General features: G+C 30.1%; 5 protein-coding genes across 5 annotated transcripts; 3 read left to right on the forward strand and 2 right to left on the reverse strand.

Annotated features, from left to right (window-relative positions):
* Nucleotides 1-7,039: 7,039 nt before the first annotated feature.
* On the reverse strand, nt 7,040-8,288 carry OCT59_012938 (uncharacterized protein; the record flags this gene model as incomplete). Its single annotated transcript, XM_066140481.1, has 6 exons — nt 7,040-7,045; nt 7,127-7,397; nt 7,466-7,493; nt 7,689-7,698; nt 7,767-8,122; nt 8,222-8,288. 6 exons carry the CDS (start codon nt 8,286-8,288, stop codon nt 7,040-7,042), a joined length of 738 nt encoding a protein of 245 aa, XP_066001363.1.
* A 1,798-nt stretch (nt 8,289-10,086) lies between these two features.
* On the forward strand, nt 10,087-10,329 carry OCT59_012939 (uncharacterized protein; the record flags this gene model as incomplete). The annotated part of the gene is made up of 1 exon (XM_066140482.1): nt 10,087-10,329. One exon carries the CDS (start codon nt 10,087-10,089, stop codon nt 10,327-10,329), a length of 243 nt encoding a protein of 80 aa, XP_066001364.1.
* Nucleotides 10,330-11,661: 1,332 nt separating this feature from the next.
* OCT59_012940 (uncharacterized protein) lies at nt 11,662-15,992 on the forward strand (the record flags this gene model as incomplete). Its single annotated transcript, XM_066140483.1, has 11 exons — nt 11,662-12,655; nt 12,739-13,029; nt 13,354-13,477; nt 13,556-14,225; nt 14,296-14,392; nt 14,603-14,662; nt 14,728-14,738; nt 15,465-15,549; nt 15,627-15,699; nt 15,801-15,817; nt 15,973-15,992. 11 exons carry the CDS (start codon nt 11,662-11,664, stop codon nt 15,990-15,992), a joined length of 2,442 nt encoding a protein of 813 aa, XP_066001365.1.
* Nucleotides 15,993-19,462: 3,470 nt separating this feature from the next.
* On the reverse strand, nt 19,463-20,099 carry OCT59_012941 (uncharacterized protein; the record flags this gene model as incomplete). The annotated part of the gene is made up of 2 exons (XM_066140484.1): nt 19,463-19,853; nt 19,987-20,099. The coding sequence occupies 2 exons, from the start codon at nt 20,097-20,099 to the stop codon at nt 19,463-19,465; spliced, it is 504 nt and encodes a 167-aa protein (XP_066001366.1).
* Nucleotides 20,100-21,877: 1,778 nt separating this feature from the next.
* On the forward strand, nt 21,878-23,377 carry OCT59_012942 (uncharacterized protein; the record flags this gene model as incomplete). Its single annotated transcript, XM_066140485.1, has 1 exon — nt 21,878-23,377. One exon carries the CDS (start codon nt 21,878-21,880, stop codon nt 23,375-23,377), a length of 1,500 nt encoding a protein of 499 aa, XP_066001367.1.
* Nucleotides 23,378-25,421: the final 2,044 nt, after the last annotated feature.

Consider the following 25,421-nt stretch of genomic DNA (forward strand, 5'->3'; position numbering starts at 1 on the left):
GATCGTTTAAGCACTGTATATAAGATCTAATTCCAGATAAACATCATAGTCGTCATATTGTGAGCTACGTGTGCTTATTTCAATGTACTTGAAAGTTGAAAATGACATAAACTTTAACTACTGTATATCATCTTTATACATGAAAATCAATTAACCGAATTTTTACATGTATATTTTTTTAAAGGAATACAATCTCTCTTATCTTGTTGAGCTCATTCATTCCTAGATAAATCTGGTATTAGATGTCTATATGAACATATCGGCTGATCAGAAAAGCCTCCCATAATTATATATGCTAATGACAATAAGTAACCCATCAGTTATATAATGAACCCATCAACTGAGCTTAAATATTAATTGGCTTGATTTTTCCAATCAGCCGATATGATCTATTTGTTTTTGCAGCAAAACTTTATTTAAAAAATGTATATGTTACAATATTTACTAGTATAAGAAATTTTAATAATTCTGTTATCCCCATGTCACCGATTACTTGTCACATATGGTTAATTATGAGTATTGTTATTAATCTTGTATTAATTGAGATCTTCCGCTCCGAACTCAATAACGGTTTCTGGAAACGTTTCCTAGTTATTGTACAAATAAATAGATAAGTTTGAATTTATTATCTGATTTTGAGTGCTTATTTAAGAACAATAAAATAATTTCATCGTGCTCTTACGATTATTAGCTCAGTTCAATTAACAGTAATAATTTTTCAATTTGTTTATCTTGTCTTTTAAGTCCCTGGATATAATAGTGAGAGCTTAATGATTAATATGATGTATTTAACAATTCCGTCGTCGTTGAGCTATGAGTATTTAATGCCAAACAAGTTCAGCAACTGGCTTTAGTTGCTCTTCCCGTTATATTAACCAAAAAATTATGCATTATACATCATAATAAAATTCAACCATTCTGTAATCAACAATTCTCTAATTTGAAATTTTAATGAAAAAAAAAGACAATACTGATTTTTATTATTGATTATTCTGATATTTCTAGCTATTTTCTACGGTGTATCTTGATGATTTTAACGCTGTATGACAGCTAATATGATCAATTATCAAAATTCGTACACACATTTTCTAAAAGTGGTCATATTTGCCATTCAAGATCACACAATGTATAGTATTACAAAATGCATAAAATAAAGATTTTTCATCAATTACCATTTCATAAAGACAAAACAAGAATTCAAGAAACAATAATAAAATTTATGATCTATACTTACAATAAATATCATCAATTAATAATTAATCGAACAAACAAAGCAGTAATGGCATACTGAGTGGTTTTATCGCATAATTATCATAATGCTAATTTTCTGTTTCAAACAATCATATTTATTCACTGTTCTCTGGTACATGCGTAGTGCTTATCACTAAAGTTTCACAATGTGGATATACTGTATCTAATAAAAACAGTGGAAAAATATTAAACACCTTAATATAACGAACTAAATGGAAGATTTTTGACAGTTTTGTGAATGGCCAAGTAAAAGGATTATGGAAAATTTTTGCTTTTATTCATAATATTAATGTTTTGTCAAAATTTATTTTTCGGATATATTTATTATTTATTTTATTTCAAAAGAGGCAGGTAAACTGCTGAACAGTACATAATTACAGAGGCAAAAACTACATACTAACTACGCAAACTCAACTAGTAATACACATCCATACAGGACCCACCTTTCGAAAAGATCCAGCCTCGGTGGCATAGTCGCAGTACCGGGTCTTCACACTAGGAGAAAATGAACATTGAAATACGTAAATCCACCCCACAGAGCCGTATTGGTCTTTCACCTTGACGGTGCCACGTGTAAATCAATTTCATAACTCCGGACAAGTATAATCACGTGCTAATCGGCCATTTTATTAGCTGCGGCAAGTTAGTACAAAGAATAATTACATCATAAATAAACATATTACATAATCATAAACAATTAAACTATTATTTTACTATATATAGACTACAATTCCCACACAAGCCTCTTTAGGCCGTTTTTAACTTGTTGCGGTTCGCTCTTGTTAACATCTTCAAGAAATGACTAACGAAGAAAATGTTAATAATATTAATAATACAAATGAAGATGACCTCGATTTTGAGGAAAACGACTCAAATACCTGGACTGCTTGCGGTCCCATGGCAAACTTACCCACAGAAATTTATTGTGGAAACTCTCTCGAGCCTGCTGTTAAGAAAAAAATTTTTCAGGCCGAACCTCGAAATAAAGATATATCCTTTACACCACTCAAGATGGAACAACGCATGTTATCCGTCATGTCCCGTTTTGACAAAGAAACTGACAAAAACTATAGTAGACTGCTCTATAAAACGTTCTCAGTTCTTAGACCGATCGATAATACACTCAGGATGGTTTATGCTTCAAAGCCGACCGAAGACTCTGGAGATTCTTACGAGTCTTAGCTCCAACTTGAACAGACAGTACTCAACTCAAGGGCCCTCCTTTTGGACGCCTTATCATACGGAAATGACCTACGTAGGGAACTGGCACTTAAGAACCTCTCTTCCAATTATAGAAAACCTACCGGTCAATGAGGTGTTTTCAGGGATAAACTACCAGAGTTGGTTCAACAAGAAAATGAAATTAACAAATTGTTTAATGAAGCTGCTTTTCAAAAGAAACGAGCTCAACAAAATTCAAAACAGAAACAATACTCTCCTGTCAGTTTTAAATCATCTACAACAGGATCTCAAAATTCATACAATTCTTACAAAGGAAAGAACCGTAATTATTCACGATCCCAATCACACTCACAATCGCAGGGAAATTTTCAGTCAAGCACGTCAACAAACAACCAAAAATAATTTCTTCTTCAACTCCCTCAAAGATCGCTGGAAGGATCTCCCACTTCAAAGACCATTGGATCGCGTCTTTTGGCAAAAATTGGGTTACAGATATTGTCCAATATGGTTATCGTCCAGAATGGTTAACAGTCCCTCCTTTAGAAGTTCATCCTATTTCACCCAATCGCCAATACAAGAAAGATCTCAAGATTTTTTACGACGAGATTCAAGCATTATTACGGATTGGAGCAATTCGAGAATTAGACATCGATACTCCATGTTTTTTGTCCGACCTGTTTTTAGTACCCAAAAAAGGGGGGAAACTCTGACCTGTCATAGACTTATGAAAACTGAATCAGTTCGTATACTACCAACATTTCAAAATGGAAAACTTAGAATTGTTGAAATCTATGATCTGACGGAACGATTATATGGTGTCCATAGATTTAAATCAAGCTTTCTTTCATGTTCCCCTAGCAGTGGACCAACAACCTTATTTTTCTTTCGATTTCCAGAACAGACGTTTTTGTTTCACATGTTTACCTTTCGGTTTAACAACAAGTCCGAGGGTGTTCACCAAGATCCTTCGTCCAGTGATAAAATCTCTTCGGAATCAAGGCATCAGATTGATGATATATCTAGACGACATACTCATAATGGCAAGGACGAAAGACGAAGCGTTACAACAGTTAAAGGAAGTCATGGATACCTTAGAAAGAATGGGATTTACAATCAACAAAGAAAAGTCAATGCTCGTACCCTCTCAATCGATAGAGTATCTAGGCTTCAAGATCAACACAAAGACGATGACCTTTGTCCTCCCGCAGACAAAAGTAAAGGACCTAGTGAACGAATGCAAAAAGGCAGTACATCTATCCAAAATACCTGTCCGGAAGCTAGCGTCTCTAATCGGAAAGATATTGGCAACAACGTCAGCGGTTTTTCCAGCTCGTCTTTACTCCAGAGCTCTGCTCCGAGACAAAAATTATGGTCTGAAACTGCACGGGTGGAACGGTACAGTACAGCTCTCCGACAAAAGCAAGTTGCAGCTCGAGTGGTGGATAAAAAATCTCCCTTCCTGGAATGGAAGAAGTTTAATCCAGGAAGAACCAAGTACAATAATTCACACAGATGCGTCAAATACCGGCTGGGGTGCATCCCGGGACAACTTGACCATCCACGGAAATTGGACTCAGTTGGAGTCAACTCTTCACATCAATATTCTGGAACTGAAGGCGATTCAGTTCTCCATTCTCGCGTTCAAGGAGCTAGTGAATCAAACGATATTGATTCGAACAGACAACATGACGTGTGTAGCTTATATCAACCATCAGGGCGGGACGATATCTCCGGATCTCTCAAAGATCGCAGAGAATTTGTGGTCTGAAACGCAATCTAAAGTTGATAGCGGAACACATTCCCGGCATAAAAAATGTGGAAGCGGATCTAGCATCAAGGATAATGATCGAAAAGAACGAATGGAAGTTACATCGCAAAATCTTCAACGTACTTTACAGAAACCTTGAATTTTTAAACAATACCGAATTGATATAATAATGATGTTAAATAAATATCGTGGCGATATCGATTTGCAAATGATATCATTATGATATCGCAATGATATCATTTCAATATTAATTCAATATATCGAAATGATATCGTAAAGATATTTGTTTGAAAAAATATCAGATCGATATCATTTCGATATTGTTATAACAACAATGAATTTTTTGAAAAATGGGAAGTAAATACGATATAAATATGATATCGTTCCAACATTAATTCAATATCAATATGATATCGTAAAGATATCACTTTATAATTATCTAATCGACATCATAACGATATTGACGAAACATCAAATCGATATCATATCGATATTTCGATATTGTTATAACAATAATGAAAAATAGAAAGTAAATACGATATTAATATGATATCGTTCCAACATTAATTCAATATCAATATGATATCGTAAAGATATCACTTTATAATTATCTAATCGACATCATAACGATATTGACGAAACATCAAATCGATATCATATCGATATTTCGATATTGTTATAACAATAATGAAAAATAGAAAGTAAATACGATATTAATATGATATCGTTCTAACATTAATTCAATATCAATATGATATCGTAAAGATATCACTTTATAATTATCTAATCGATATTGACAAATAACGAAACGATATCATTTTGATATTGTTATAACAATAATGATTTTTTTTAATAAATGCAATATCAATATAATATTATTTTAATATTAATTCAGTATCAAAATAATATCAAAATGATATTATCTATAAAAATATCAAATCAATCAAATATCGTTTTATAATATTTTAATAATTTGTAATCTAATTTAAAAGTTAATTTCAATAGATTTAAGTTACCGGTTATTTATTACAATAACAATTTTAATTACAGATAAAGTATACATTAGTTTAAATATTATATAACAGATAAAAAAAATATCAATAAATCTATAATAAACTAATTCAATAAATTAGAATTATGAGTTAAATTGGTGATGTAAGTCAAAACATTATGCCTTAATACTCCAGAATCATAACTCATCAACCCAAAGTTGAGGATTAACCGGGTACCTTGCTTTAGATTCAGCGACACTGCCCAAGTTGGATGGGGTGTCACAGGTACGCTTTAAGAAGACTCGCTACGACTCTATTGCAAAAAGGATAAGTATATTCGAAAACACCAGACATAAATTCACCTCAGAAGTTTGGCGGGAAACCCCTATAAACAACTGCAGTTTCATCATTACCAAAATCATTGAATTTAGGGATACAATGAAAAAGTTCATGAGAATGACGGCTTTAAAAAAAAAATACAAATATATTCTCAACTTTGACAATTCACCCTTATTCTTTGGCCTGGAATTCTCATATGACTGCATTATTGTTGTTTGTAATTTGATCCATTGAATCCACCATAAATTGCCTGGCAAAGCGAACTTTTATTAGACAACTATAGCTTCATCAACAAACGTTGCAATGTGTTTGGACGAATGACATCCTGTTTAATAAATTTTAAATGGGCAAACGTGGACCTAAAACCCATTATAAGGTAGGCTGCAAGAAGTGCAAAGCAACCTACCTAACCCACGAGTGGGTCTAAGGGTTAGGGAATTAATTACACGCCAAACACACACAAGTTGGTATGGAGTTAAAAGTCTTACAAACTAAAAATTATTTTTGCCACTTAATTCTCCAATAATCAATGTTATAAAAAAGTTACTTACGACTTAAGCCTACTTAATTATATATAAAACGACACTTCGAACAGACAGAGCTCATGATATATGAGAATATCCCATCATGCCTATTTTAACCTTTGATTAAAGGATTTTCGTTGCGTTAATTATATAAGCTTTACGCCTATATAACATAAGCTTACACCTATATAATTCAAGTCCGCCTTTTCCTATAACACACTATGCACGACGGCAAACGGTATAGGAGGAAGACTCTACTTTCAGAAAGAAAGTTTTTTTTTTCAAAAAAAAAAACGTACAAATAAATAGCGGTTAAATAAAATAGTGGTTAAATTGACTTTTTAGGAATTAATAGGCCTTATAGCCTTATAATATACGCGATCATTTAATATACGCGATCATTTAATCAGACAATTTATTAAATTTGGTATTACACGAACTTGATCAACCTGATAATTGTTTAGTCTCTTTATAGGTGGATATTTCTTAAATTATCACCTGAACTTTTCAATTTTTTGCAGAATCGAAGATGGAAACCGGAAAAGTATTCTGATTCAGAATTTTTTTTTAAGAAATGTGTTTGTTATTTTGTAAATTACCAGTCAGAATTGGCTTAAACTTTAAAGTTCTTACTTTACGCAAATGTTACGCAAATGTATTCTTTTTGATCTGTATAAGAACGTCAAATATATAGAGATATTTAGGCCGTATATACTAAAGAAGAAACGTCATATAATAACCATTCCATTTTTAACAAAACAACAATTACTTTTTAAACTTGAAAATGTTATATCTTAGACAAACATTTTATAGTTTTATACATCCATTTTATTTTATATTATTATCACTCGACATTATGGTATAATGTTTAGAATAATGATGTTTCATATTATCATTTGCTTGTAAAATTTACTAAATTTATTCAATGTAATATCGTTATAAAATGCATAATTTTATAAAAAAATTAGAGCGTTTGCTAAGATTTATAACTATGTATAATTTAATATTATTATTAATAACTATGATTAAAGGATATGAAGTATCAGTACAGTATAAATAAAATAACTTACCGATAAAGAATCAACGATCTTATTTCCGCTCCTAGAAGGGATCGTTAATTTTTTGGTCATATTATCTAATTCTTTAACGGCGGACAAATTTTTTCCGTTCCACGAAACCTTAAAGGTTTCTCTTACGAAATCAACCAAGGTATTGAATCCTCCATTTCTTGTTAATTCTGAAATATTAACAGCTACAAGCTGTCGGCTTAAAATCTTTTGGACAAATTCTTCATCAACGTAATCTATAAGTTCCTTTTGAGATAAACTTCCAGTAGATGCTCTATAATTAAATTAATAATTAATACAAACAGCACTATTTGGTTAGCTACGAAACAATTAAATAAATACCTGTTTTTTCTTATTTCTTTAAATTCTTCTACAGAAGTTAAAATAATTTGGTTAAACTTATTTCTGAAATCGATAAAAAATTTTCGGGTTTTTTCGAGGTAGCTTTTAGCTTCGTTCGAATGTATTTTTATTTTGAAAATTTTTGTTATCAACTCATCAAAAACTTCACCACGCGGACTTCTTGCACGTAAAAAAAGACACTTGACACTTTCGTCTCATAGACGAATTTTATCCTAAAATATTAAAAATACATTATTTAAAAGATTTAGACATAATAAAATCATGTTAATTTAATACTTACGTCCGTAATTTTACTGGATGATGAGATAGCAACATCCGTATTGTTCATTTCTAGTGCCAATCTTAAAATTTCCGGATGGTCGACGAGCCAAGCAACTATTTCTAAATTTGACTTTGATTGAAATACTTCGGGTTTTTTATGATCTTCCGTCTTACTCTCATCATCATCATCATCATTATCATCATCATCATCATCATCATCATCATCATTACTTCTTTTTTCATTTACTACTATAACTTCTTTATCAGCAGATTCGGCAGCTTCTTTATTACTATTTTTACTTTTTTTCATCAACTGATTGGCTTTCTCAATGTCAATATCTCTTCTTTTTTTCGTAATTTGTTTTCTTTTCGATCCTATTATACATATTTTTGGTATTTATTAATTATTCTTCTTACATATAACTATATAAGCAAAACTTACTATAAATTTACAAAAGAGTTATATCTACATACCTCCTTCAACTTCCATTTCTTGATTATCATCAGACGATTTATTAGGTAATTTACGTTTAGTCGTCATAATATAAAAAAAAAAATATGAGCGAAAAAAAAAGTGGAACAACCTTTTTGTTTAAAAGTAGGTGATATTTATCGAGAAAATATGAATGAATAAAAAATGTAGAGCAACTTTCTTGCTCAAAAAAGTAAATGATAAATATTGAATGAACAAAAAAAAGGGCGAGGTTATCATGATATAATTTTGAGATTTTAGCTATTGTAATTATGATTGTAGTATTTAATTGGAAAATATACATGATCTTAATATCATTGTGTATCGTGTAGAATGCAGGATCAGTTAAAAATATCAGGAGATGGGAAAACTAAAAATTATGATTTCTAGAAGATCGAAAATTAAATTTAATTAATATAAATAAATTATTACAATATCGAATTTCATTCAGTGAAATTTTTTTTTTACATGGAAGATTACCTCAAATCGATTTTACGGTTTCAAATTTATTATATTTTTCAGGCTATACGTGGAATGAGAAGAAAAATAATGGAAAGGTGAGAAGAAAAATGATCGGTAGAAGAAAAGGAGTGAGAAGAAAAATGATCAGTAGAAGAAAAGGAGTGAGAAGAAAAATGATCGGTAGAAGAAAAGGAGTGAGAAGAAAAATGATCGGTAGAAGAAAAGGAGTGAGAAGAAAAATGATCGGTAGAAGAAAAGGAGTGAGAAGAAATTAATGGAATATTACGTTTTGAATTTCCATTTTTATGTGTGATACGATGACATGCAAGAAAAAAAAATTTATAAGATCCTGGTACTCTTGACGGAAAAATAACTGAGCCAATGAACCATGTGATGATCCTATCTAACTAAGCCATATCTATTTAGTGTAAGCCTCTGGATTGATTACATAAAAAATAGATGGGATCTACAGTAGTAGACTTACAACGATATTTGAAAAATACCGATATATTGATTGAAATTGTGAAATTACTGATAGGAAAGAGTTTTAATACATATTGGTGTAATCAAATATCGGTATATAAAGTATCAACTATTCAAATAATACAAGTCATGTGCAACTAATCATTTGTTTAATTGTTCGATAATATTCCTAAAACGGAGTAAATTAAGATCGAATTAAGTTCGTTACGGTGTAAATTAAGGTTAGCTTAAAATTCAGTATAATTGTAATATATCATCGCAGTGTAATATGAAATATAATCAAGGAAGGACATGCGTGATTTAAAATATTATATTTTATAATTATAAAGTATAAAGATAACATTTTAACTCATTTTTTATTAATAGAATTTGTTTATTTATTTTTATTTATATATATTAATTAATGCAGTATTACTATAATTATATTTTTAAAATAAATTGATAAATCAAAAAATTGAGTGTATTCAATGTTAAATAAATTAATTAAAGATGATTGCATTAGAACTAAAAAATTTAGGCAAGATCGTAAAAATAAACTCAAAGAAATCAAAAAAAAATATGTGTGTATTCAATGTTAAATAAATTAATTAAAGATGATTGCATTAGAACTAGACAAAATCGTAAAAATAAACTCAAAGAAATCAAAAAAAAATTATGTGTGTATTCATTGTTAAATAAATTAATTAAGGATGATTGCATTAGAACTAAAAAATTTAGACAAGATCGTAAAAATAAACTCAAAGAAATCAAAAAAAAATTATGTGTGTATTCAATGTTAAATAAATTAATTAAGGATGATTGCATTAGAACTAAAAAATTTAGACAAGATCATAAAAATAAACTCAAAGAAATCATAATAAATTTATTATAAATATAGAGCCTTTTCTTGACATTTTCCCCATCAAACTAATAATATTTAATAATGGCAGCATTAAACTTAAACGCAAATCTTCCAGTATACATTCAATGGCCCGATGATGCTGCTTTGACCTTAATTCAGCGTCGTCGGGCCTATCAGCCCTTATTCACCACAACGAGGTTACATAACCAAAACCAATTATGGCGTGGAATTGCTCGTGATATACGAAACAACCACATATTCAGGCCAACTAGAAAACAATGTAGAGAGAAATGGAATGCGCTAAAGTCGGGTACGAGAATTTAGAGAGATTAATAAACAGAAATCCTGAAGGATATCCCACTCGTACCCCGACTTTGCATGACGAGAGATTCCACCAGGAACTCTCTGACGAGTTTTGGAGAGTGGAGCGTAAGTATTTATTATTTAACTGATTTTTTCATTAATTCATTGCATTTATATTAATACTTGCTTTGTTTTAAGCATTAGTCCGGGCCGCCCGGAGAAATAGGATGGATCGTAGGACATACGAGTATAGAGAGCGCAGGCGCTCTCGCTCCCGATCCCCCTACTACCACCGAGAGCGCAGGCGCTCTCGTTCTCGATCTCCCTACCACCGAGAGCGCGGGCGCTCTCACCGACGTCATTGATTTTTTATTTTTTATTTTATTATTTTAATATATTTTATTTTATTTTATTATTATGTTTTATTTTATTTTAATATTATGTTTTATTTTATTTTATTATTATATGTTTTATTTTATTATATGTTTTATTTTATTTAATTCGTGATCCGCCAGTGAACCATAAAATTTGACTATTAAAAGGCGGTGATAAGTTCATATATATTTTTATCAATAATTTAGAATCTGCGATTCTGGAGAAAAAATATGGGATAACTCGCCTTCTATTGGTCATAAAGACATAAAATCATTACCATTAGATGCGTCTCAATGAGACGAATCCGATAAACCAAATTTTATTTTCATACGACCACTAGATGATGAGTTATCTTTAAAATTTTAAAATACTAAATTTTTCTTTTTTTTCAAATTCAAATTTTCAGCTCTTATGAAAGTGTCTTTTGGTGCTTAAAATTTTTACCGGTCTTTTATTATTAAGATAGCCAAATGGCATATTTTTATGCCTATAATATTAGTTTTCATATAATATTTTAGTAATTTGTACCTTGCATTGGCGGAACTGTAGATTCCGTGCTATTAGTAAATATATATATAACTTTCACCGGAATTTAATAGCCAAGTTTTATGGTTCACTGGCGGATCACGAATTAATTATTATTATGTTTATATTATTATATGTTTTATTTTATTTTATTATTATGTTTTATATTATTATATATTTTATTTTATTTTCTGATTCAATAAATGACTATTTTCGATAATATTATTTGTCATACCAATTGTCATTAACCGGTATAATTGACCCTAAATTTTGTGTAGCCAAATCGGCAGTAATTTAACCGAATTGATTACTTAATTGCATTTTTTTTTTGCCGACACACTAATAGTATTTAATAAATTTAGTTCTAATTGAATTTATAACAGATACTGTGGTAGTGGTACCACTGGTAATTATGTTCTAATTAAATTTGAATTATTTTAAATTGTTATAAAGATGAGAAGACGATATAGTCACAACAAGCCAATAGAGCCAATTCGAATTCGAAATCGGTTTTCTTACAGCAAACCTAATGAGACAACAGATTCTGACGAGAGAGTGGCAATTCGTTCGCCTGTACGTTCACCTGATAATGATAACGATGACATGGACTTTCAGTATGATCATAAAGATGATTTAAGTTTTCAAGACATTAATGATGACGATAATGCATATGGATCAATTAATCCTCAAGACTACAATGATGAGATGATATTTTCGCAAGATAATGTCAATTCATCTGATACTGAAGAGGAAGAAGAAAGTGATAACGAATACAATTATGAAGAGGAGGAAGAGGAGGAAGATAATAATGAAAACAATGACGAAGAGGAGGAGGATGAAGGTAATAATGATGATAATAATAATCAAGTGGAAGAGGAACGTAATAACGATGAAGAGGAACGTAATTACGATGAAGAGGAACGTAATAACGATGAAGAGGAACGTAATAACGAAGAGGAAGAAATACATCAAATCGTTGAAGCGTTAGATGAAGACAAGATACCGTTCTGCAATGGTCAATTTGCACCGTACTTTGATAATTATACAACTACGGCATTATTTTGCTGGCTTCAGAAACATAATGTTTCTACGAAAGCATATGAAGATCTTGTCGATATCATTCACAATTCTCAATTTGAACCTACCCATGTGGTAAAAAATATCCGAAGATTCCAATCATGGAGAAAACGTCTTCCTCTCCTACCAATAATAACAAAGTCTATTAAAATTTCACCAAAAAAAACTCCATCAACCTCACGAGGATCAAAACTTTCGTATCAACTCTCAATTAGTGAAATTATATGGCGTGTTCTTAATAATCCGATGCTAATGAAGCATATGTATTTTGGACCCGGCATTAATTCTGAAGAAAAATCAGAATTTTGGCATGGAAATTTATGGGGGGAATCCCCACTTTTTGGACAACACGAAATATTAATATCAGAAGGTTATAAATTAATACACTTTGATACAATTATAATTTATTATCATTGATAATATTTATTAAAGTTATTTATTTTTAATAAATAGTATTGTACCGATCTGGTGATTTTGTTTACTATCATGATGATAATGGTCAAAAAAAACTTGGAAGATTAAGATCAATTTTAAAAAATCATGATGGATATTATCAGTTACGAATTCAAAAAATTTTGGAATATAGTGATTTACCCGGAAATTTAAAAGGGTTACCAAGACAACGTCGTTCTATTACCGGTGAAGTATGGTTACAAGACGAACCATTTTTAATTATAATGACTTCTCAAATTTTAGAAAAAGTAACTATATTGATGATGTTTCAACATCAAAATATTCCTGATGGTTCATTGCGGATTAGTGAAATAATTTATAAATGTAATGACCGTTGGCACGTTCGTAATGTAAAGCTTTCATACCTACATCCATCTGATTACATTTCTATTAGAAATCCACCATCATCATCTATGCCAATCTATAAGCTGTTTTTAGATCTTTATTATGATGATTTTGGTACATTTAGAAATGTATACCATTCTCTAGGTGGTGTTTATGTACAGTTTGGAAATATGCCAGCACATCAAAGAAAGCTAATAAAGAACCATTTTGTTATTGGGTTTATCCCATTTGGAGGAAAATTTGACGAATTTATGATACCATTCATTTCAGAAATGAAGGAATTAGAGAAAGGAAAGGTGATAACTGTCCAAGGACAAGATGCATGGATAATTGCTGGTTTAGGCGTTGTTACGGCAGATTTACCTCAAGGTAACGATATGACAGGAGTACTAAGGTATTTTTTCAACTTAGTTAATAATATAATAATATAATTTTATGACAACTATTAAAATTGTTTAAAAAATAAATTTAGACATAATGCAAATAAGGGTTGTCGTACTTGTAAAACTACTAAAGAATCATTGAGTGCTCACAATCAGGATATCGTAACAACATTACGTTATCATCATATTACAGACGAAGAAATCTTAAAAATTTCTCATGAGACTATAATGTCAAGAAGAGATCAACTTTGTACGGAATATGGTTTACGATCATTACCTAGTATTTTAGATAAATTAAAAAGGGAAAGACATTTACAGACGCCGCAGGATGTTTATCATGCGACTGCAGGAAAGATTGGGCGGCTACTAAAATTAACTTGTGAATTATTTTCACGAGAAGGAGAAGATAATTTTATCGAAATTTGGAAAAATTTAGAAATTCCAAAAAGATGGTCTCGCTTACCAAATCCGATTACTCACTACAATAGTTTTATGATGTCGGATTTACTTAGATTAGCTATGATTATGCCATTTTTGTTAAACCAGTTTTTAAAAGAATCAAGTATCAAACGTAATGAAACAGCCATGATTCAACAAAGAATTGATGCATTTCGAGTTAGTTCAGTTCCAAAAATTATTATATCTTGTTGGATACATGTTGCAAAAACTATGAAAGCGGTTTTTAACAAGAAATTTACATCAGATAGCTATGAGGAATTGCAACAATGTCTTGAAGAAGAGTTTTCAATCCTTCCAAAGGTATAGTTACAAATTTGATATTGAAATGTGGAATAATTTCAAATAATTAACAATATTTTACTTTTTATAGGTTTTTGTAAATTTTGTTAATTTACCAAACATACACGTTAATATGCATCTTTTGATGCATGCTAAAACCTTTGGAACACTTATTAATACCCAAGTTGGTATAAAAGAAATGGTCCATCATATTTTTAAGGGGATGGTACCAAAAACTAATTGCAAAAACATAGATTTAGATTTATTAAAGCGTTACAATACTTTATTTGCAATTCGACATTTAGCAGATGGTGGTATTGATCCAAGATTTAATAGATCTTGTACTGGATTTACAAATTCAAATTTTGGACAATTATTTTTAAATTGGTATGTTACAGAAGATAAATATTCAACTGAAGCAACTGAACAAGTTCAAGACGATGATGATGATACAAAAAGTAAGTATTTTATTGCATATAATAGTACATGTTTGATATTTATATTTACTAATCTTTTAATTTAGTTATATCTCCAGTAAACTTTATTTCCAATATTTCATTAAAAAAAAGAATGCCAAAGCAGGAACGTGATAAACTTCTTTTAACTTTACATAATTTTAAAACTGAATTGTTTTTATCTTATGTGGATATGAAGTTTGAGGCGGCACTTATAAACTCTTCAATTAGTTGGTACAAATTTGCATCATATATGATTGAAGAAGAAAATGGTATCCTTTCAAAAGTTCACCTACATCTCGATGATTTTATCACAATTTATGAAGAAGATCATGAAGAATCTTATGCAATAATCAAAGGTATCTTTCAACATAAGGGTAACAATAACAAATATTATGCATTTATTGTTGTAGATTGGTTTGAAGATACTATGGTTGAACATTCAGTATTAAAATGTCCACTTTACCGTCTCCAAGCAACAGGAGATAAATGGAGACGTATTTTTCCAATTACTGTAATAGATAATGTTCAAAAAGTACATTTTATTCATAATTGTAATTCAGAAAGGTGCCAACTACCAAATCATGATACTACAAATAGAATTTGGATAAAAAATAATTTTTATTTTACAGCCATATAATTATATTAATTATATAAATATAATAAAATAATTATTTTAATTTGTATCGTATAAAATTTTAACCAATAAAATCATATGCATGATGTAATAATAAATTAAAATTAACCAATTAAAATCACTTTAATTACATGCATGTGATATCATGCATGTGATATCTAAAAATAGCTAAAATTCGCGTTTATTAATGAGATTTTTTTTGTTTATTTTCAAAAATACGCTTTTCTCTTGTCTTTTATATTAATACTTTACGGTATTTTAGTTCGTCTCTTTTTAAAGTATACTTTAATTATCTTTTTACAATATTAACAATACTTTGGGACACTTTAGTTTATATATTCAACATAGTAAGACACCCACATACGAAAAGCAAGAATAAAAGCAAGAATAAAGAAAAGAAAATGTACCCGCCACTCACATACGAAAGAAAAGAATAAAAGAAAGGAAAAATGTACCCACCTACCCACATACAAAAGAGAAAAAAGCCGTTTTTTAAATAAATAGTGGAGCTGTTAAGCAAGGTATGAAAATAGGATATACGCGTATTTTTCATATTTTTTTTACAATATGTTGTGGTTTGAGTATTTTTTTGTTAGACTGTGGTATAAATGTGAATATATTTTTCAACGGCCATGTATCTATTGCTTGTTAAATATATTTGCAATTTCTTTGTTAGACTGTGGTATTACAATATGAAGTGTGAATATATTTTTCAACGGCCATGTATCTATTGCTTGTTAAATATATTTGCAATTTCTTTTGTAATATTTGCTTTAGCCTGGAAGAAAATGTTGTAAAATAGGGCTGGATATTTATGGCATTTTCCGCCTTCCAATTACTTTGTCCGGGGGTAGCCTGACAATTTGTCGTTGTCCGTCAGTCGTAGCAACCAGCATTTTTTTACAATATTATGATTTTAAGAAACAAAACACTTTCAAAAAAATTTAAAGAAAGAACTAACTTAAAAATATTATCATTTTTATTATTCTTTACAAAATCCCGGAATTACCTGCTCTAACTATTATCCCAAGGTTATGTATTAAATTTTAAATATATTTTACAAAGAGTACATTTTATTAATCATGATTGTTTTTTTTATTTTTTATATATATATATATATATATTTTAAAATTGAAAATGACGTATCCATCCACTCACATACGAGAAGAAAAGAATAAAAAAAAAGGAAGAAAAGAAACGTACTCCACTCACCCATAATAATCCACTAATAAAAAATTATTATTATTAATGTATAATAAATAATAAACATATATTACAATAAAAATATTTTTGTGATGTTAATTCGGTGTTAATATAATATCATTACGATGTAGTTACGATATTAAATAAATGTAAAACATTTTTTGTAATATTAATTCGATATTAATATGATATTATTATGATGTAGTTACGATATCAAATAAAATTGTAATATTAATTCAATGTTAATACGACATCACTACGATGTGGCTACGATATCAAATAGATGTAAAATATTTTTAATATTTTTGCAATATTAATTCGATGTTAATATGATATCACTACGATATGGCTACGATGTGGTTACGATATCAAATAAAATGTCAAATATTTTGCAATATTAATTCGATGTTAATATGATATCACTACGATGTGGTTACGATATCAAATAAAATGTCAAATATTTTGTAATATTAATTCAATATTAATACGACATCACTACGATGTGGTTACGATATCAAATAGATAAAATATTTTTGAATATTAATTCGATGTTAATATGATATCAATACGATGTGATTACGATATCAAATAAAATGTCAAATATTTTGTAATATTAATTCAATGTTAATACGACATCACTACGATGTGGTTACGATATCAAATAGATGTAAAATATTTTTGCAATATTAATTCGATGTTAATATGATATCACTACGATGTGGTTACGATATCAAATAAAATGTCAAATATTTTGTAATATTAATTCAATGTTAATACGACATGGTTACGATATCAAATAAATGTCAAATATTTTTGTAATATTAATTCAATGTTAATACGACATGGTTACGATATCAAATAAATGTCAAATATTTTTGTAATATTAATTCAATGTTAATACGACATCACTACGATGTGATTACGTGATAATATTTACATCGCATAATGATCGCTGCGATATCGCAGAGATATCGAACTAATCAATGTCGAATAAATATAGTTACGACTAACTTAACGACGTCGAATCTATTTTTTATCAAAATATCGTAATGATATCGTAATGATATCATTGCAATATCTAATCAATATCGATTGTAAACTCCAAGTTTCAGCAAAGTATTCAACAAGATATGGGGTCCTTATCAATTGGATCAATTTGCAAGCAGAACCAACACCCAACTTCCCCGTTATTATGCATGGAAAACGGATCCGTTTGCCGAAGGGATGGATGCTTTTCGGCAAAAGTGGTCCAAAATGAAACTATGGTCGAACCCTCCTTGGGTTTTAATTCCACGGATATTGGCAAAACTGATTCGGGAAAGGCTTCTATGACTATTCTGGTTCCGATGTGGCCGTCAGCCCCATGGTTCCCATTATTAATGAGCCTATTAATAGATCTACCGATATTGATTTGCTCCAACGAAATTCTTTGCCCATCGTCACCTCCCCAAATACACCCACTTCGCAATCCACAGTGGAAACTGCTCGCTTGCAATATTTCCAGACTAGGAACAAAGACAAAGGCTTTTCGGATAAAACCATTAACTTACTCTCATCGTCAGTGGATAATAGATCTTCAAGAACAGTGTCTTCAGCTATTCGAGTATGGGAACATTGGTGTGACTCACAACACATCGATCCTGTTACTTGCCCTATAAATAAGATTTGTGAATTTTTTTCCGACATGTTGACATTTGGAAAATCATATAATACTATCGCTGGCTATAGATCAGCCATTAGTGAAATGCACGAACGAATTGATAATTTCTCAATTGGAACTCACCCAGACATTTTAAAAGCTATGCAAGCTATTCGGATCAATAAGCCTCCTACTTCAAAGTCAGATGACGCTATTGATATTATTCCTTCGTTAGAATTTATTGTTTCCTTGGGTGACAATTCAACCATGTCTATTAGAGAACTTACTTGCAAAACAGCCTTTTTATTGGCTTTGATTTCAGCGTGTCGTCCGTCAGATCTTCATCAGATTAATGCTTTTGATTATACCAAGACAAGGTCTTCTATTTCGTTCAATTGTGTCGCACCCAAGGAATATAATATCGCGGTTGCACATTCAGCCTCCACAACAAAATCCCGATTAAAAAAGATTTTTGTTGGTGTTTACCCAGATGAAAGACATCTTTGTCCATATGAAGCTGTTACTTCTTTGTTATCAAGAACTTCCCTATGGCGTGTATCTGCTGATCAAAAACGTGCTCTTTTTCTTATTACAAAAGAACCTCACTCACCAGCTTCCGTGGATACTATTGCCGGATGGATAAAATCTATTTTAAAGATTTCCTCTCCGGGTTCAACAGCTAAAGATATGCGTGTATTGGCAGCTTTTTTCGCTCAAAATGCTGGGGCTGGATTGGAGACCGTACTAGCACTTGGCAATTGGTCTAGTAATTCGGTTTATCACCGTTTCTACCAAAGGGGTATTAAATTGATGTTAGAACGTAATCAGGTTTCTTCGTTGATTTTATCGGAAGCACGTGTGGGTCACGATTCTTTAGACGAAGTCATTAATGATTCTCCGCAGTAGCACGTGATTATACTTGTCCGGAGTTATGAAATTGATTTAAGTAAATGTATGAGTTTTAACGAAATGCATTTATAAATCAATGAATAACGTAGGACAAGTATAATCACGCTCCCTCCCATTTTTCCCACCCTATTTACTAGTTTAGTAAAAACGGCCTAAAGAGGCTTGTATGGGAATTGTAGTCTATATATAGTAAAATAATAGTTTAATTGTTTATGATTATGTAATATGTTTATTTATGATGTAATTATTCTTTGTACTAACTTGCCGCAGCTAATAAAATGGCCGATTAGCACGTGATTATACTTGTCCTACGTTATTCATTGATTTATTCGTTAAAACTCATACATTTACTTAAATACTGTCAGACGTGAAATGATACGTGATCATAGGATCCATTTGTTAATCATACATAAAGTTATGATGGGACGTCCTGTTCCATTGAAATTTGGTTGGAAAATTCCGAGGGTGCGTCCTCGTTATCGGTTGATGAAGGTGAAGGTAAATTCAATCGTTTTTTCTTCTTTCGCAATAGAAAGTCAGGTTCGTTCAAGTATGCATCTGTATCTTCGGACCATTGATAAAATCGGTCAGGTAACGTCGTTGTCAGATCGTCAATAATCATGGGTTCTGGGAGGTGTGCTTGTCGTTTCAGATTAGCAGCCACGGCCCGTGCATAGCCACGGTCGTATTTTTCTTGTTGGACGCGACGCTGATATTCAGCTTCTTGTTTGAGGAATGTGTTGACACGATATCTTTCCCATTTTTTCTTATTTTTCCGATAGTTGCGACGTTGTTTTTGTAAGATTCTTTCATCATGAGAAAGCGGGGAAGACGATTGCGGTAGAATCTGGCAGGTAAATGTTGGATATGTTTGACAACCGTATGGTTAAACGGTATAGTGGGTAATTTGTTGTCGAGATCGAACTACATCAAATTTACGGTTTTGTATTGTTTGAATATTTGGAAAACGTAGGATTTCTGTTATTTTCAGCGTATATACGCTCCATTACTGTAATTTTACCTGGAGGAGTGGTGAAACGACGCAAAGTCATGGTATACAAAATGCCTAAGCGTTTGTTGTGAATTTGTTTGTTATTGGTAAAATTTCTTGTCGCTAGGTAATATCGGAACTTGATGTGTCTTGTTGATAAAGGTGAGTTGTTTCCCACATCGCCAACGTAGTGAATGCTGCGGGATTATTGCAGCTGCGATACCGGATCCTATATATATCGCGTGTCGTTTATATGAAATTTTATATATGTAGTCGTTTTCCTATTATTGTCTTTGTTCGAAAAAATTCGGTTGCGTAAAAGCGTCTAGTTTATCCCTTAAAAGGCTATGTAATCGTCGGAAATATTTGTCTCTAATATGTTTTGGGAAAATTCGGTCGTGGAAAAAAATGGCTGATAAAAGTGCTGATCGTAAAATTCAAATTGAGATTTTTGCTGTTGGTCCTATAGACATTGTTGGTCAAAATATGAAATTCATTTTCTATTGGTGTTAATTTTTCGTGGTTAAGTCGTAAAAGGTAATATTGTGCTTTTTTCGAATACAGGGTACCACTGCCCGATATCGACGCCAGAGATAGGAAATTGAGCGAAAATTAACGAACTGTGAGAAATATCGTAAAGGTTTGTAAAGTCGTAAACCGCTTCTGCGGGTTCGGAAAAAGTGGGTGGCGCTGTCGCCATTGCGCAGATATTAGGTGTAGTAAAGTGAAATAGGCTAGCAGAGCAAGTCGAAGAAAAAAGAAAAAAAGTTGTACCTAAAATTTCTCAAGAAGTGAACTAAATAAAATAATGACGAAGGCTCCTAAAGTACTTATGACTCTCTGGTGTAAAAAGTGGAAAATTGCGGAAAGTCTCTATTGGTAAATCTGGTATTAATCCCAGATTGACCTATTTTATCCCAGATTAATTCGTTAAACCTATTTAATATTTGCGCAATATTATATTAAAAATTTATTATTAAAAATGAATAAAAATCATTTTTTATTAAAAAATGAAACACTTGATTTTTTTTTTTCATAAAAAAATCATTTTTTTTTGTTAAAGCAATTTTTTTATTAAATAAATAAACAATTTTTTATTTTAAACGAAAAAATCATTCTTTTCTTATTTTGGATAACTTTTGATTTGCGATTATATAAATACAAACCTTGGTGAAAGGTTGGTCGATGAAAATTTTGGCTATATCTATAAAAAACATAAATATGATAATACTGTATCCTAAGTTTTATTTACTCTGATAAAAAATTGTTTTTTAAAAAATTACATTTATTTATAAACAGGTTTATACGAGGACCCAGAAATATATATATAGGGGTCAGGTGATGAAAAAAATTTTTTACTACGCATTTTTTCAAGGCCGGAATTATGATAATGCCAGTCGGCTACTATAATAGGAAATAAAAGTCTGACTGGCATTATCAAAAATTATCTAAAAAAGGAAAGATTTTCATGACTTTTTTAGTTCAAAATACGCAAACTCAAACCTGACCCTTTTATATATATTTCTGGGTCCTTTTATACGGTAAGGCATGAGATAATTACAACACCAAATTTTTATCTGGGTATCCCAGATGGACTTATTATCAGAACGGGAACGGTGGGCGTAATTTTGTTTATTGATTATCGTTACTGTGAAACATTACTTGTACCATTTGATCAAACTTATGGTTGTACAGGATAATCAAATTTAGGAGTTGTTCACTCATTCTTTTAAAAAAAAATAGTTTTCGTTCTAATATTTTGAAAAATTATTTTTTGAAAATATTTTAGAAGTTTCACTTATAAAAATTATTTTAAGCCATTTTTTTTTTGAATAAAGAATGTCCAGTCTCAATGAAGATATTCTTTTCTTAATATTTGAAGAATTACAAGAAGATTCAAAATCCCTCTTTTCATGTCTAATGGTTAATAGACTTTGGTGTGAAACTGTGGTGCCGATTTTATGGAGGAATCCTTGGTGCTACAGTAATATTAATTATGCGAATAAAACCTATTTGTTTTTCATTATTGCTTGCTATTTATTAGATGATATAAAAGAATTCATAACAGAGCAAGAAATCAAATTACCTTCGGGTTCAAATCAATCGCTCTCGTTTGATTATTTTTCTTTCTGCAGAAGTATTAATGTAGATACTATAAATAATATAATTTCTATTGGATCAACTTTAGGTCATAATCAATTTTTCATGCAACAAAAATTTTACTTTTTCTTTATGAGAAAATGTCCAGAATTGAAGTATTTTGATATGAAATCAATAAAGCATCAAATATTTTATTTTCCGGAAGCCATGATCCGTCTTGAGTCACTTTGTGAATTAAAATGTAATACATCTATTGATTCTTCATACTTTTATGGATTATCGCAATTCTGTCAATATATACAGAGACTCATCATTATCAACACGGACACAAAATCTAATCATGGGATTGTTAGGTTAATTGAGGTTCAGAAGAACTTAAAGCATTTTGAATGGGAAGATTATTTTCATGAAGAGCTTTTTATGATTGATAATCTATACGATAAAATTTTTCTTGCACTAGAAAAGAAAGCAGAAAGTCTCAATTATTTAAAAATATTTTTCCTATATACGATAAATTATGAACACATATTATTGCAAAAGATACTTCCAAAATTTTATAAACTAAAAATATTGATAATTGAAAGTTTTCTTCATTTTGATGATGAACAATTAGAAAAATTGAAAATGCAGGTTTATCATGAACTTGAAATTCTTGATATAGGATGTAATATGTTAAATTTAATTTCTAGTATAATTAAAAATAGCGGAGGATGTCTTAAGAAAATTTTATTTAAACCCTATGATGTTATTGATAATGAAGTTGGTAGCTTTAAAGAAAATTCTCTCAAATTTATTCGTGAAATTTATAAAAATTGTCCTTCAATTGAATATTTGACAATTATATTTCCACCATCAGAAGTACATTTCGCTGAATTTGAAAAATTACTTAAAATTTGTCAAAATTTAAAATCATTATTATTAATTTCATATAATGTGGATGAAATTGAAACTGAGGAAAGGTTGGAAAATGGGGAAATTTTATTAGAAATATTAATTAGATCAGCTCCATCTAATTTAAAAGAAATTAGATTTAGTGATGATGATTTACGATTTTCTTTAGAAAACTTTGAAGAATTCTTAGAAAAATGGAAAGGCAGACATGCACTTTCTATATTTACTATTGATTCTTATTATATAACAGAAGATTATACAAAATTGATCAATAAATATAAAAGTGATGGGGTAATCAAAGATTTCAAATATTTTCGTCACATAGATTCACTTAGTTATTGTGTTTAATATTTTGTAAGCTAGACAATAATGCAAGAATTCAAAGTATTAATTATAAAAGTTTGTAGTCTATGTTTTTCTTAAGATTATAATGTATGATGTAACTGTTTTATCACAATAATAGAGTTTTATATAACGCAGATCTGAATAATTAATAAAGTATATATGTTCTGAAGATTTGGACTTTTATATTTGCACGACATTGCAAATAATTGATCGTTTCAGTACTGTATATAAGATTTGAATTAATCCTTTGCATAAAATGATACAATTCCAGTTAAACATCATAGTCGTCATATTAATGACATCACTAAATTATCGGGCAGTCCAGTAATTTTACGTAAAATTAACGAAATATACAGTATGTCCAATAACTGTTAATTGACTATTAAGTCATTAATCGTTATAATTATTATGTTTACGGACAATGATTGAACAAGACTGTTTTATAACAGTTATATGACGAACTGTCCAATAAGTTCATAGTAAGATATTAACTTACATGATTTTCAACAAAAACATACGTATTATAAATAGCCTAGGTGATTAGATCACGAAAAATGAATATTTAGTGTCTTAGGTTCAATTCTTAAGGTAAGTAAAGTTAAAAAATTAAAATACGTATATTTATATTACTTTTTAAAATAATTTCAACAAATGCGCAGTATTTATCATGTGGCTTATTGATTAAGTGTACCTGAGACTGAACGTATTTGACGTCCAACTTGCGTTAATGGACCATATGTGATGTCCAATAATGATAGTGATGAAGCTAGGGGTGCTATCTCTGAAAAATATTTATAAACGCCACATAATTTTGGGCACATCAAAGGTTATAACTTATAACCTTACTATTTAAGTCACAAGTGTATATGTTTATTATGTTATAAGTTATAACCCTTATATGGGCGGCCCATGGGCAGATAACCAATGTCCTGTTTCCCATAGGCTAATAACATAGACCGAACCACTACCCAATATTGAAAGAATTCATGTGAAAATAAGCTGGTTAGCTGACCACCAGAACTCGGACATCTGATGTCCTTATTAATTAGGATTCAGATTTCAGACACACAATGTCTTCATTATAGGTTGCCCATAGCTACAATTCAGGCCAAATGTAATGCTGGCCCACCAAAAAAAAATTCTCCGCGAAATCTATTAAAGAAAAATTCTTTAATGAAATTCTCTATCAAAAACAATCCCCCTATTAAAAAAAAATTCTCTAATAAAATTTTCCGTCAAAAAATACTTTCACCTATTAAAAAAAATTCCCGAAAGAATTCTTTATCAAGGAAAACTCCCTCCTATTAAATAAAAATTCTTACCGAAATTCTCTATCAAAAAAAAACTCACTTGTTAAAAAAATTTTCTAACGAAATTATCTATCAAAAAAAAACCTTCCCTATTAAAAAAATTCTTCAAATAATTTTCTACAAAAAAAAAAATTCTCAATTAATTTCTCTATCAAATAAAAAAATTCTCCTGTTAAAAAAAATTGTTCCAACAAATTAAGTATATGTCAAAAAAAAAATCTTATTAAAAAAATTCCCAAAGAAATTCTTTCAAACAAATATATTAAAAATAAAAATTCTCTACAAAATTTGTTTATAAAAAAAAAGCCAATAAAAAAAAAAAAATTTTTTATAACTACGCTAAACTTAGAAACATGTGACCGACAAAATATCAACCCTGTGCTGACAAAGAAACTAATTTTTGGCAAAGATAAATTATCGAGTATAGTTGGATTAAATCAAACACAGTTGGACAAAAACATCAAGCACAGACGGACAAAATATTGTTACCAAAATTTTTGCTTGAAATTGAATTAATCAAAGATTATTGTTAGGGTTGCCCATGAAAATAGTTAAAGATCGAACAAGTCACATGATGTAGTACGCAGAAATCCTATGATTATGGCTGAGTTTATTACAATATGAAACATTTCTTATAATATATTTTAGTTTTATTAGTTATTTACATTAATTAACCACTTTTAGTATTATTAGTACTTTTGACTCATAAGTATTCAATTATAAGTATCAGTTTAATT

Source organism: Rhizophagus irregularis, chromosome 20, assembly GCF_026210795.1.
Source record: "Rhizophagus irregularis chromosome 20, complete sequence".
NCBI lineage: Eukaryota > Fungi > Glomeromycota > Glomeromycetes > Glomerales > Glomeraceae > Rhizophagus > Rhizophagus irregularis.